The 14,085-nt window shown below is 47.9% G+C and overlaps 1 protein-coding gene across 3 annotated transcripts in view; it reads left to right on the top strand.

The window, feature by feature from the left end:
- The window catches only part of MAD1L1 (mitotic arrest deficient 1 like 1), a 389,702-nt gene that overhangs the window by 229,579 nt on the left and 146,038 nt on the right, over nucleotides 1-14,085 (top strand). For all 3 annotated transcript variants that reach the window (XM_058157103.1, XM_058157104.1, XM_058157105.1), the window contains exon 16: nucleotides 5,484-5,721. In XM_058157103.1, the coding sequence (XP_058013086.1) occupies nucleotides 5,484-5,721 (238 nt within the window). The remainder of the gene's footprint in view (nucleotides 1-5,483; nucleotides 5,722-14,085) is intronic.

Below are 14,085 nucleotides of genomic sequence, written 5' to 3' on the forward strand. Positions count from 1 at the left end.
GAACTGTCGCCAACTGCTCTCCTGGTTTCTGGCCAGCTGGTCTTAGAGCGCCGGAAACTGGAAAACGCAACAACCACCTGGACTTTGGGTTTCTACTGCTCCAGCACGCATTCCAGTTTGGGCACTCGGTGCTGAAAAGGTTTGCTATCATCGCCCTACTCAATCATCGAATCAGGGCTGGAAGGGACCTCGAAGGTCTTCTACTCCAACCCCCTGCTCAAGGCAGGAAACCATTTCCGAGTAGTTTCCAAGGGCTATCTTTGTCCCCAAGTGTGGGGCAGTGACACGCCTTAGTAGGCAGTTGAACTGGTGACCCATAAGTCATTGTTGAATTCTCAGAAGGCCCAGTGCAGGGGGTCTCCAACCTTGGCAACTTTAAGACTTGTGGACATCAAGTCCCAGAATTCCTCAGCCAGCAAACCCAGAGAAGAAGACCAGAGGTCTCACCCCCCCCCCTCGCCTTGATCAAGAAAGTTGACATTTTTGGGGATGGGGGGGGGCATAAAATTGTCCCAAGGGTCCTGCCTGTTTTCTCCACATCGCTCTCCTCCTCCCTTCCACAGACCCTTCCCCACAAGTGCCTCCTTAGGAAAACCACGTCAGCCTCTCTTACGGCTTGACGTATCTTGACGCATGTTTTGTAAAGATGCCTTTCCTAAAAGATGGCAGAGAGGAAATTTGCAAGAAAAACGGATCAAAATGGGCCGCTTTGTCAGGCCGGGTGTGGGTGGCTCTCCGGGGTTTCTCCGGGTTGTCATGGGAAGCCATTTCGGCACGACAGCACGTCATCGTTCAGAGGGCTTTTACGGGTCCCCTGGGCCGGGTTGTCCGCCCTAATGATGGGAATTGGGGGTTTGGTCAGCGCAGCTTGCCTGTCGTACACCGGGGCCCTGGGGAACTGTTTGGAAGCGTTTCATGTAAGGTTTTTCCTCTAATCACTTCAACAAGCCTCAAGCAAGCAAGCCGAAGGAAGGCACAGCCATTCCTTTCAACTGTGTTTCGGGGAGAGGTTTATTTTTTCCCTTGTAAACAAATGCATGATGGGTAAGGAAAAAAACAACAACACACCAGTCCTTCCAGTGCCTGGCCTCTTGAGGACCAAAGGCCGGCTCCCCCAGATAATCTCATGGCAGTTCCAGATCAGAACAACAGGATAACAAGTATTGGAAGGGACTTTGGAGGTCTTCTAGTCCAACCTTCTGCTGAAGCAGAAGAATATTCCGGACGAGCAGGTGCTCAGGCCACCTTAAAAGCCTCCAGTGATGGAGCGCCCACAACTTCTGGAGGCAACTTCTGTTCCACTGTTGATTGTTCTCACTGTTAGGGAATTTCTTTTTAGTACCAAGTTGCTTCTCTCCTTGATTAGTTTCCATCCGTTGCTTCTTGCCTTGCCTTCAGGTGCTTTGGAGGATAGGTTGGTCCCCCTCTTCTTTTTGGCAGCCCCACAAATATTGGACGACTGCTATCATGTCACCCCTGGTCCTTCTTTTCCTTAGACTAGACATACCTGGTTCATAAAAGCGTTCATTCTATGTTTCAGCCCCTACTCATCTTTGTTGCAGTTCTCTGCCCCCTTCCTAGAGTCTCAACATCTTGTCTGCCTCTATCTCTCTCTCCCTCACCCACCCACACTCATACACAAGATTTTAGAGAGCCTTCTTCATATTTGGGAGATCCTCCTCCTTCTCCATTCTCCCTGGAGTCGAATTAATGCAAGGCAGGCTGGATGCCCTGAGAGAATGCAACTGCTTAGAACACTAAAATCCACAACAGCTAAGCCTACAACCCACCCAACCCCAAGATCTCCACAGCTGCATCAACGCAATGAAATCAACCACTTGATCGTCTCCACCTCCCTTCGTGGTCCCAGGTCTGCAAGACACCATGTCTTCAGGGCCTTTCAGAAAAGTTCAAGGCGAAGGCCAATTGTATCTCAAGGGGAACGGTCTTCCATAGAGAAGTTGGACGACACCACCGAGAAGAACTTTTTCCGTGGTCTCACCAGAGAACCATCCGGGGTGGACACGATGGGTGGGGGAAGAGGCAGTCCTCTCTTAATCTACCGTAAATCTAACTCGATTTCCAAAATCGCTCTACGTTCCCTAAATCCAAATCTGTCGATTCAAAGTCAGTTTTCTAAATCCAAATCTGTAGTTTCAGGTTGTTGTTTTTAATTGCCGTCCTTAAAAAACAAAACAAAAAAACAACAACCAACGAAGCAGGAAGACTTTGCCACTAGGGGTCTTCATCCTGGGGATGAAGACAGCAAGAAATCCTAATGCACCTAATAAGACAGATTTAATGAAAATCAGAGAGCTGGCTTGTAGCTCTCGGGGAAAAAAAACAACACTTCGGTTTGCTGCTTGTTAGGCACAACATTGAGAAGAGAAGGAGAGAGAGGAGAGGGGGAAAAAAAAGAAAAGTGGTTGAGAATCTTCTGCCTGATAGATAGATAGATAGATAGATAGATAGATAGATAGATAGATAGATAGATAGATAGATAGATAGATATTTTCCCCTCGCTTTTGATCTGCATCTTGAGATAGGCTGGAGCTGCTCTCCTGAACCCCTCGGTTCCCCCTCACACACACCCCCATCGCTGCGTAACACATCCTTAAATGCAACCAGTCTCTCTTTCACCGCAGAGCCAGAACCAAACAACCCCAGCCCTCTTGGTGGTCTTTTTGTAACCAAGGACCTCCGCCTTCTCTCACCCACTTTTTTCATCGTTTTAGGACAGCGGCTACCACCGCAAGACTTTAACCCTTGCCTCTTGTGGATAGCTTCAAAGAATTCTTGAAGCTATCCACAAAGAGTGGCAGGCTACTCATTGCTACTAAACCGTCTTCTTTTGTCACGTCCTTTTGTCGAACCAGGATGATGGGCTCAAGAAGTGACACTAGAGGGCACTGAACGCAGCTGGGAGAGCTTTCATGTCCATGCTTCTGGGGCTGCGCTGTGCCAGCTTGGGGGAAAAGTAGAGCGAAAAGAAGACCCTTTCGTGGCCTGGCATTTGCTTGTTATCAGAAGCCGGATGCTAAGCTTGCATTGCTGGCTTGAAAGGCGATGGGGTGTCGGTGTTTACCTGGGGTTGGTTCCCCGAAGAAAGGACCCAGAGGTGGGTTTCAGCAGGTTCTGACCAGTTCTGGAGAACCGGTAGCGGAAATCTTGAGTAGTTGGGAGAACCGGTAGTAAAAATTCTGAATGGCCCCACCCCCATCTATTCTCTGCCTCCCGAGTCCCAGCTGATCGGGAAGAAATGGGGATTTTGTAGTATCCTTCCCCTAGAGTGAAGTGGGAATGGGGATTTTGCAGTGTCCTTCGCCTGGAGTGAAGTGGGAATGGGGATTTTGTAGTATCCTTCCCCTGGAGTGAAGTGGGAATGGGGATTTTGTAGTATCCTTCCCCTGGAGTGAAGTGGGAATGGGGATTTTGCAGTGTCCTTCCCCTGGAGTGGGGAGGGAATGGGCATTTTGCAGTATCCTTCCACTGGAGTGGGGAGGGAATGGAGATTTTACAGTATCCTTCCCCTGGAGTGGGGTAGGAATGGAGATTTTACAGTATCCTTCCCCTGCCACGCCCACCAAGCCACACCCACAGAACTGGTAGTAAAAAAAAATTGAAACCCACCACTGAAAGGACCCAAAAACTACAAACAGCAATCAGTGTGTTTATGTTTGTTTGTTTGTTTTTTGCAGCTGGTTTAAGGTGGCTGGTGAGTAGAGCCCAACAGAGGTGTAAATTTGAGACGGATCCTATTTTCTCTCTTGTTACTTGGTTTGAAGTTCCAGACGCTCAGGGGGGCGTCCTTCGTCAAAGGAGGGTGAAAATCCCCCGCTGGCTGTTGTGTTTCTTAATACCCGTTCTTTGGATCTTTTCTTTCGCTCTGTTTTTCTCCTTTGAAGGCTCGTGTTGTTTGCTGCGAGATGGTTATTCCGATTCATTGGAAAACCTGCTGAGCAACACACAGGTTGCAGGGGGCCAGACTAGAAGACCTCTGAGGTCGCTTTCAGCACTACGATTCGACGATTGAGCTGGTGGTTGGACTAGAAGACCTCCAAAGTCCCTTCCAGCTGTAGGATTATCCCCATATTATACTTCTTGAGTGTTTAGTTGAGAGTCAGAATTGATTAGACCAGGTTTTTCTCAACTTCAGCTCCTTTGAGACGTCTGGACTTCAATTCCCAGAATTCTGGGAGTTGAAGTCCACACATCTCAAAGGAAATGAGGTTGAACAACCTTGATTTACACATACGGAACCCTGCATGATCAGCTGCCAGCTCTCAGGTCGGTCCTAGAGTTGATGGTTTATTGGATGTGCCTTTTTCCATGTGATATTGGATGTCCGGAACTCTGGGAGGCTTTGGACTGAAGAACATGTTTTAAATTACTTGAATGTCTGTGTGTTTTTAATCCTGGGGCTGAAAAACCCATTGAGGTCAGGAGGTCCAAGCACCTGTTTGATGGAGAAATGCAGATCAAGGTATCCCCCAACCAGTGGTGGAATTCAATTTTTTTACTACCGGTTCTGTGGGCGTGGCTTGGTGAGCATGGTGTGGCTTGGTGGGCGTGGCAAGAGAAGTATACTGCAAAATCCCCATTCCCACCCCACTCCAGGGGAAGGATATTGCAAAATCTCCATTCCCACCCTACTCATGGGGGAAGGTTATTGCAAAATTTCCATTCCCACCCCACTCCAGGGGAAGGATACTGCAAAATCTCTATTCCCTCCCCACTCTGGGGCCAGCCAGAGGTGGTATTTGCCAGTTCTCCAAACTACTCAAAATTTCCACTACCAGTTCTCCAGAACCTGCTGGATTTCACCCCCTGCTCCCAACAGAAGGTCTATCTAGTCTAGAGTTGCTCAACCTTGGCAACTTGAAGTTGTATGGACTTCTGCGCCTAGAATTTCAAAATTCTTGGCAGTTGAAGCCCTCACATCTTCAAGTTCAAGGGTGGAAATGGCTGGTATGGGATTCATCCCGAGTATGTTCAGTTGAAGGGATTTCACCATTTCCCCGGATAATTGGTTGAAGTTGGTTTTAGGACTCAACATCCAGCAGGGATTCGGCCTCCTGAAACGTGAGAATGTAACATCGGGTCCTGCGCTTAGGAATGAATGATAGAGACGAGCTCTTGACGTTTGGGTAACCCTTCCCCATACTACTTGACTAAATGCTACCAGATCCTTATTGACGTTTGTTTCCTCTCTCAAGGCCAAACTTGTCTTCCCTGTTTCTCCTGGTGAGACTTACTTAGCTCTCAGTCTTCTCCTCGCTGCCATCCTCTGAACCTGGAGACGACACGCATGGAGTAAACTAGGCATCGAGTAACTATCTCCAGGACGGGCTGGTGCATTTACCGTTCTTTTTCATTTGCAGCTGGGTCTTCCCACCGGCACGTCCAAGCAAGCTGGCTCGGCTTCCAGTTCTTAGCTTCTTGTCCATCCTCACGGCGCTGTCTCCCCGCTTCTGTCCTTGCAGGGTTATCACGATCCCAGCCGAACCAAAATACTCCATTTCTCCATGAACCCAGCCAGCCTGGCCAAGCAGCAACGTCAAGAGCAGATGGGGAACCTGTGGGAGGAATGCGAACGCCTCCGAGAAAGGATCAAAGTGTTAGAAGGTGGAGATGGGGCAGGAACCAGCAGCAGCAGCAGCAGCATTCTCTCGGGGAAACTGGAGGGCAGCATAAATCTCCAGGCTCACCCTGAAATTGCTGGTAGGTACCTAATTCTGCCATCAGAGCAGCTTCACAGTTTTTGGGAGAGCTGTTGGATGCCAACGCCAAATGCAAGACTAACCAGTGTGCTATCAGCCTAGTTTAGCCCTTGAATGGTTTTGGTAGCCATCTAGTTGCGTCTTTCACAACCGTGGCAACTTCAAGAAGGGTTGACTTCAACATCCAAAATTCCCCAGCCACTACTTTCCTTCATTCCTTCCTTTGTTCCTTCCTTCCTCCCTCCCTCCCTCCCTCCCTTTCCCCTCCCTGCCTCTTTCCCTCCACCCACCTTCCTTTTTTCCTTCCTCTCTCCCTCCCTCCCTCCTTCCTTCCTACCTTCCTTCCTCCCTCCCTCTTTCTTTCATTCTTCCTTTCTTTCCTTCCTTCCTTTCTTCCTTTCTTTCCTTTCTTGCTCTCTCTCTCTCACTATCCCTAGCTCTCACATTTATCTATCCAAGGTTGTGTTTTTCCAATGCACTGCCCCAGTCTAATTGATTTGAGCCACTGTGTTGGGTGAGCACAGCTTTTCAGTTTTATTATGCATTTTTAACCTTTTCTGCGTGACACCAACCGCCCTCCCCCCACCCCCGAGAGCTTCTGGCTATTGGACGGTACAACAATGCAATTCATAAAGTCGATGGCTAAAGCACACGCCGGCAATTGAGTGGCAAACGGTGTGTGTACCAGGCAAGTCAAGGGCTACTTGACCAACGAAACGGTATGAAGAACGTTGCGGTTAGTTTTAATTGATGTGTAAGTTGCTCCTCGGATTTTCTGAGTGGAGAATAACATTTTTCAGCTCCTCTGCAGAGGCTGCAGCCATAGAGGTCCAGGATTTTGTGTGCCCAGGATATTTGTTATAATCCAGAGCAGTTCAAAATTTAAGGTTTATGGCAATGAAAAAAATAATAATCAAGAAAACATTAAGGACAGTGGCAGTGATGGGTTGGCGCAATAATTTCTTGGCCACTATTTAAATCTCCTCCTTGGATACGATTGTGCCGCATTCCGGCTAAAAGGGGTTCCGACTTCTGGGTTTCGTAATCTGGATGCTTTTAATGGGGATGCCAGAGTCCATTAAATGTGACTCCACACATCAAAGTGATCCTAAGCGCTAAATAACCTTCAGAGCAGCCACTGGAGATTGTCTTGCAGTTTTGGCCGCATGCCACTGAGCTTCTTGGTCATGGCTTCTTCTCATTCGCTTTCTGATTGTCCCCCTTAAAACGGAAGACAGGGGGGTGGTTATTTGAGGGGCAGTTTAGAGGCCAGCCGGCCCCCTTCCCTCTGGTCTTCCTTGGTATGAAAATGGCAATTTGGAGAAGGGGGCTTGTGAATAAGGTAGACCTTTCAACGGCTTCATTCTCTAGGTGGGCCACGGCCCTCAAGACTTGGATTCAGTGATGGTGTCTTATCCACGTAGGGCAAACTTTTTTCAAACTTGGCAACTTGAAGATGGGTAGGCTTCAACTCCTGGAGTTCCCCAGCCAGCATGCTTCTCAACATTGGCTTTGTTGCATTGCCGATCCCTTTAGCCGGCCATATCTACCTAAGACCATGGGAGATCTTTGGTTGAGCCGTGGTGGCGCAGTGGGTAGAGTGCAGCATTGCAGGCTACTTCAGCTGACTGCTAGATGCAGTTCGGCAGTTCAGATCTCACCAGCTCAAAGTTGTCTCAGCCTTCCATCCTTCCGTGGTGGGTAAAATGAGAACCCAGATTGTTGGGGGCAAGAGGCTGACTCTGTAAACCGCTCAGAGAGGGCTGTAAAGCGTTGGGAAGCGCTATATCAGGCTAAGTGGGAAGGGAAGGAAGGAAGGATGGAGGGAGAGAGAGAAGGGCCCTGGTGGTGCAGTGGTTACAATGCAGTATTGCTGACTCAGCACACTGCCAGCAGTTCAGTTCTGACCAGCTCAAGGTTGACCCAGCCTTCCATCCTTCTGAGGTGGATAAAATGAGGATCCAGATTGTTGAGGGCAAGAGGATGACTCTGTAAACTGTTTAGAGAGGGCTGTAAAGCACTGTGAAGCGGTATATAAATCTTAAGTGCTACTGCTATTGCTATTGATAGTTGTGGGTCTACATGCTTGTTCCCAAACCAAGAATGTCATGTTTAGTCTAGTTCTAAGACACAGCTGTGGGGGTTCTTGTGGTCTAGTGTTAGTCTAAGCCATAAATCGACAAGGCTGGGTTCATACAACATCCCAAGTCAAATCCAGAAAACCACACTAGATTTGGCTGCAAACTAAAGAGCTAAGGCAGCGCCAACCTTTTTGAGCAGTTGTTCTTATTCCACTCTCCCTTGAAAAATAATATACTAGACATCCGATAAGATTGACAATATAGGCCCATGTTGCAACAGAGTAGTAGTGGGATTCAAATCCCAGTGCTACCGGGCATGCGCAGAGCGTTTCTAATGATGTCTGGGTGGGTGGGCGGAGTCTCCTACCGCCACCACTACCAATTTGCCCGAACCAGGAGCAACCCACCACGGGAACAGAGTTGGGTTGCCTCCCTCCCCCGTCTTCCTTGTGTCATCTTCTCCGCTGTAGACAACTTTGATATGACTATATAATTACCGGGAGTTGTATCATAAAATGTTTGGGTTTTTGTCTTTTAATTTTATAACGGAGCCTTTTTGTTCTCCATTCTGGCATTCTGTTCTGGGAAAAGAGATGATTATTAGAGATAGTAATCACACTGGAAGGAAGTTCAGATGGGGGAAGAAAATATCCTGAAGGAAAAAAATAAATGAATAGATCCTACTCACAGTCAACGTCTCCTTATGCTGACCTACATGGATGCAGAAGCAGGGGTGGGCTGCTAGGGGTTCGCAGGGGTTCGGGAGGACCTGTAGCTAAGATTCTGTGCAGTTCGGAGAACCCCCAAATCCCACTCCTAGCTGGCCCCACCCACCCCACCCCGCCCTTCCCAGGAGTTCCCACTTAGCCCGTTTTGGGTGCAGGTAAGTGCAGGGCACATATGAAGGCTCAGGCAGGGCGAAAAACGGACCTACCGGAAGTTTGGGATGGCCAGAAACGGGCCCATTTCCGGCCTCCAGAGGGCCTCCAGAGCCTGGGGAGCCTGTTTTTGCCCTCCCAGAGGCTCGAGGAAAGCCTGCGGAGCCCAGGGAGGGCAAAAAGCCCCCCCCCACCCCCACTGTAGTGCAGGAAGCCAACTAGGCTACGCCCATCATGGCCACAGCAACCGGGCAGAGAACCCCTCGTTAAAATTTTTGAAGCCCACTCCTTTGCAGAAGAAGTCTTCTCTAAGGTCCGTTCTAGGAGATCCATTCCTCATAGAATTCTTCTTCATTTTTTTAGAAGTGGGAAGCATTTTGATCGCTCCCTAAGAAAGTTGAACGAACCCTATGCCTGCTGAAAGATCCATTGGATTTTTAAAAAATAACGGAATGGCTTCTACTAAATCTTTGAAGGGAGATGGAATCTGCCTGTTGGCTGGACAACCAATGAGTAGCCTAAGCAATGATTATCCAGAGAATTGGTTCCTGTTGGCATTCATCAGTGGGGCCACTTATCTTTTCATCCAGAACAAAGAATCGACTGGTTCTCAGGTGTGGAATTAGCAAATGGACCGTATTAAAAAAAAACAGCCTAGTTATAATAAAAAAAGCTAGTTATTGCTATTTCAGATCTTTCTCTTTGGTTTTTTTTCCGCCCCCCCCCCCCCCAAACATTGCCGTATCTCTTTGGCCTGAAAGAAGGTCACAATGCATTTATAAAACCCTGGGATATATTTCTTCTCGAACATACGTTGCCATCCCTCCGGGCATCAAAAGATGAAAGGGATTTTGAAATCCAGTCTGAACTTTTGCGGCTCCTCGGGAAAAGGCTAAGAGAGCGAGAAAAGGGAGAGCAGAGCAGGTAATGAAAAGAAGTTCAAAACTTAAAGAGGGCTGAAGGGACAGAGAAGAGAGTCAGGAGGATATAAATACCGCGTCAGGTGCAAAGACGGCTCAGGTGGGTTCCTAAAACAGCTTCAGGATTTGGAGAGGCAAAAACGTTCAGCAGTTAGAGGGAGGAACTGTTCCCATCTCTAACTGATCATGTTCACGTCAACACTCCTGAGAACATTCAAGCAATTCACTGACATTTCTTAACAGATTAGCAGAATAACCGAGTTGGAAGGGACCTCGGAGGTCTTCTAGTCCAACCCCCTGCTCAAGCGGGAGACCCTAGACCAGGGGTCTGCAAGCTTGGCTCTTTTAAGACTTGTGGACTTCAACTCCCAGAGCTGAAGTCCACAAGTCTTAAAAGAGCCAAGTTTGCAGGTCCCTGCCCTAGACCATTTCAGAGAAATGGCTGTCTAGTCTCTTCTTAAAAACCTCCGATGTTGGAGCCCCCACAACTTTTGGAGGCAAAGCGGTTTCACTGACTAATTGTTTTAACTATAAGGAAATTTCTCCTTAGTTCTAGGTTAGATTCTCCTTGGTAAGTTTCCATCAGGTGCTTTGGAGGATAGGTCGACCCCCTCTTCTTTGGGGCAGACCTTTAAATATTGGAATGTCCTAAGACAATCCAGCCAAAGTTCAGTTTTATACTTACTTGCATCCTATGGACAGAATCTTGCCAGATTTAATCTATACCACTCTCTCCCCAACCGATATACCTGGGGTATTCTAGCAAATGGCTATCCTAATTCTCTTCTTCTGTCTCCTGTCCATTTCTGGACTGTGCTGCCTCTTGTAATGCCCCTCCCCACTTTAGCTTGAGATGTGCTTCCTCCTTCCTGAGAAATGGCCACATCACTGTAACTCATCACAGCACCTCCCCTTCCATAGGGACCCTCCCTCACAGTAAGGCTTAACTCCAAATTCGCTGCTTAATGCAGTGTTTCTCAAGCTTTGTAACTTGAAGATGGGTGGTCTTCAATTCCCAGCATTCCCATGAGTGGAATGCCTGGCTGGGGAATGCTGGGAGTTGAAGTCCGCCCAAACCTTCAAGTTACAAAGCTTGAGAAACACCAGCTTAGCGTCCTGACTCTTGGAGGGATGAAGGTTCCTGTTCGCGGACTTGTCGCTTGTTCAACCGTTGTGTAGAGGGAACTCAGGAAAGGTTAGTTTCAGATGTAGAAAGGCAAGGTCCCTAGGTCTGTGGACTCGTGAGGGGGAGAAAGAGAGCAGAGTTGGTACCAGCAGCAAGGCCGCAAAATGTTTCTGAGCACTTTCTTGACTCCTCCAGGATTGGAGGGCAGCTTTCATTCCTGGCTCCCAACGGTGACAGGAACCGAAAGAATGTTTGTGTTTGGGGATCACGGTGGGTTAGAAAAAGGCGAGGGGAAAAGAGAGAAATGTTCTTCAGAGCTGTCATGCCAATCCTCCTGGGCTGGCTGAAGATTGTTTCTTAGCCCGAGGCAGTTTTACCTTCAGGAGGAGAAAGAATAACGAGCAGTTAAGGGACCTAAAACCCTCTTTTGTTTGTGTCCGCCTTCTAGTCTTCCCCGTTGCCAACGCAGACTCTTAACTAAGAGTGATTTATTTGGACAGAAGCAGGCTGCCACTCTAAGTCATACGTTTTGTCCTTTCTAAAAACCTGACTCTCGCTGACCTGTGAGCCTGTTAGGATGCAAGGGTACCAGGTTCTCTCAACTTTTAGGTCCTACAGACTCTTTGGTAGATGTTCCTCAACCTCCCGGATGCAAATGAAGAATCTCAGGGCTTTGAATGGTTCAGTTTTGTCTACCCACTCTCGGATTCTCAATGAGACCTTCCAACCAGAAATTGTGAGTTGTTCCACCCATTTCTTTTCACTTACCAGAAATGTATGGTGGGTCCTCCTATCTAGATAATATCATTCAGATTATAGACCTACAGTGCTCAAGTGGGCCTTGTACATCCACTGGTTTCAGTGGCAAAATAGAAGTATCTTAAGGATAGTCATAGGAAAGTATTTCTACCAAATTATAGACCAGAGGTGTTCAATCTTGGCAACTTCAACTTGTGGACTTCAACTCCCAGAATTCTCCAACCAGCCAAAGAAACTCTGGGAGTTGAAGTTCACAAGTCTTAAAAGTTACCGAGATTGGACATCCCTACAGTAGGTCAAGTTGGGTCTATTGTAAGACGTCAATGTCATTCAAAGAATATGTTCTTACGCTGCACAGAGGTACAAACGAAGCATTATGCATCATAATAAATACCCCTTTGGTTCGGAGGACGTGCCTCCAATTTCGGATGAAGCGTTGCCCTTATTTGCCCTGTGGTATGACACGGCTATTAAGGGACGCGGTGGCTAAAACACTGAGCTTGTTAATCGAAAGGTCGGCAGTTCAGTGGTTTGAATCCCCTAGTGCTGCATAACGGGGTGAGCTCCCGTTACTTGTCCCAGCTTCTGCCAACCTAGCAGTTCGAAAGCACATAAAAAATGCAAGTAGAAAAAATAGGGACCACCTTTGGTGGGAAGGTAAAAGCATTTTGTGCGCCTTTGTCATTGAGTCATGCCGGCCACATGACCATGGAGACGTCTTCGGACAGCGCTGGCTCTTCGGCTTTGAAAGGGAGATGAGCACCGCCCCCTAGAGTCGGGAATGACTAGCACGCAGAGGCTCCTGTGAGGTGATAATGGATTGATTATCATACATTCTGTTTGGGGGACTAGCACGGTGGTGGTAAAAACTGCGAAATAAGTAAACTGGTTATCTGCGGATGCCTTGTGACTGGCAGTCTGTCAGCTGGACGTTGAGAAGGAGGCAGAATTGAGAAAATGATGCAGGATAGCTTTGATTCACCACTTACTGTTAGGGATGATTGTCGTTGCAGGACAGCAGGATTAAAAGATGGGTTTGCGAAGGCATCTGAAAATGGAAAAGAGACGGGCTGGGGTGGAAAGTGCTGGTTTTTCAAAATTTAAACATGACCAGAAAGGCAAATTCTCATCTGGGCTTGCTTGGAAGCTGCAAGGAGCACTTTCTCAACTTCCCACGTTGAAGAGAAGAGTCGAGACCTTCCTTTTCCGCCGGACCTTTTCAATTAGCAATGATCCGCAGGGATTTTTAATCAGATGGCAGCCGTTCAAGTTTCAGGTCTTTATTTTCTGATAAGATGCCTTGATGGTTGAAACGGAGAGGAAGGCAGGAGATTCATTGAAGTTCTAGAGTTGGGATGAAAGAAGTTCCTAAGGGAGTTGAAGGAGATTCTCAGTCATCCAGGTCACGGTTGTTCCAAAGGGGCTTTTCCAAAATGCACCTGGATATTGGGGTTCCCTCCCCCCAAAAGCGGTTCGCTTCTCATCCAAGCTGCTTCTTCACGATGAGGTGGTTCTTCAGAACCAAAGAAGCTTCTTGGATGAGAAGCGAAATGTTTTCAAGGCAAAAAACCCAAGGAAGTCCAATATCTATAGAGACTCTCTGTTGTCCCAAAGGCGCTTTTCCAAGAGGCAACTGGACTTTCTGGTTCTTTTCTTCGAAGACGTTTCGCTTCCCATCCAAGAATGTTCTTCAGCTCTGACAGGAAGGTGGGAAACAGAAGGATTTATATTCCTTGCAGATAGAACTGGTCATTTCCATTCTTTTTAGAGAGTCGTTGAGGCCACTTGGAAGTTTATCGGCTGCAGTTCCAAGAAGCCTCCCCCACCCATTTGCACTACTCAGGGGACCCTAAGGACACGGGCAAACCTCCAAGTGGCCTCAACGGCTCTAATTAAAAAGAACACAAATGACGAGTTCTGTCTGCAAGGAGTATAAATCCTTCCATTCCCCACCGTCCAGTCAGAACTGAAGAAGCTCCTTGGATGAGAAGCGAAAATGTCTTTGAAGAAAAACCAGAAAGTCTTAAGTTGTCTCTTGGGTAAACTTCCTTCGGGAGGCAAGGAGGCTTTGACCGGCCCCTCTGCCTCTTTGCTCCTGTTCTGATCTAGGCTTCCTGAGTCAGTAAAACACACAAGTAGTCCCAAAAACCTCTTTTACTGCAATTCTGTTCATTCACAGGTGAGTCCCCAATAGTTGTAAAGAGACCTTCGGGATAAGGCTGATAATCACCCACCTTTCTCTCCCTTGACACGCTGCCAAATTGGCAAAGCCACATGGAATCCAGAATCAAACAGAGCTTCAGAATTTAAACTGACCAGAATGAACAAACATACATACTTCCTGCAAAGGCCCATGTGCCTTGGCTCTTTTTTTTTAAGCCTTATGGAAGGGGCCAATAATTTCCAAGCCCTACTCCTGGGTCGTCCCTTTTGTCTTAACTGTTCTTGCCTTCTGGCAGCTCTGCGCATGCGCACACTGGGAACAGGCTCCCCTTGTTTCTCTGCCTCGCTGACATCCAATTCTGGAGGCTCCGGAGGCAGCACATAACTCCCAGATGGCCCTGGCCCCATCTCTGCCTCAGATGCAGAGCCCTCATCCGA

This window comes from Ahaetulla prasina, chromosome 14 (assembly GCF_028640845.1).
Source record: "Ahaetulla prasina isolate Xishuangbanna chromosome 14, ASM2864084v1, whole genome shotgun sequence".
Taxonomy (NCBI): domain Eukaryota; kingdom Metazoa; phylum Chordata; class Lepidosauria; order Squamata; family Colubridae; genus Ahaetulla; species Ahaetulla prasina.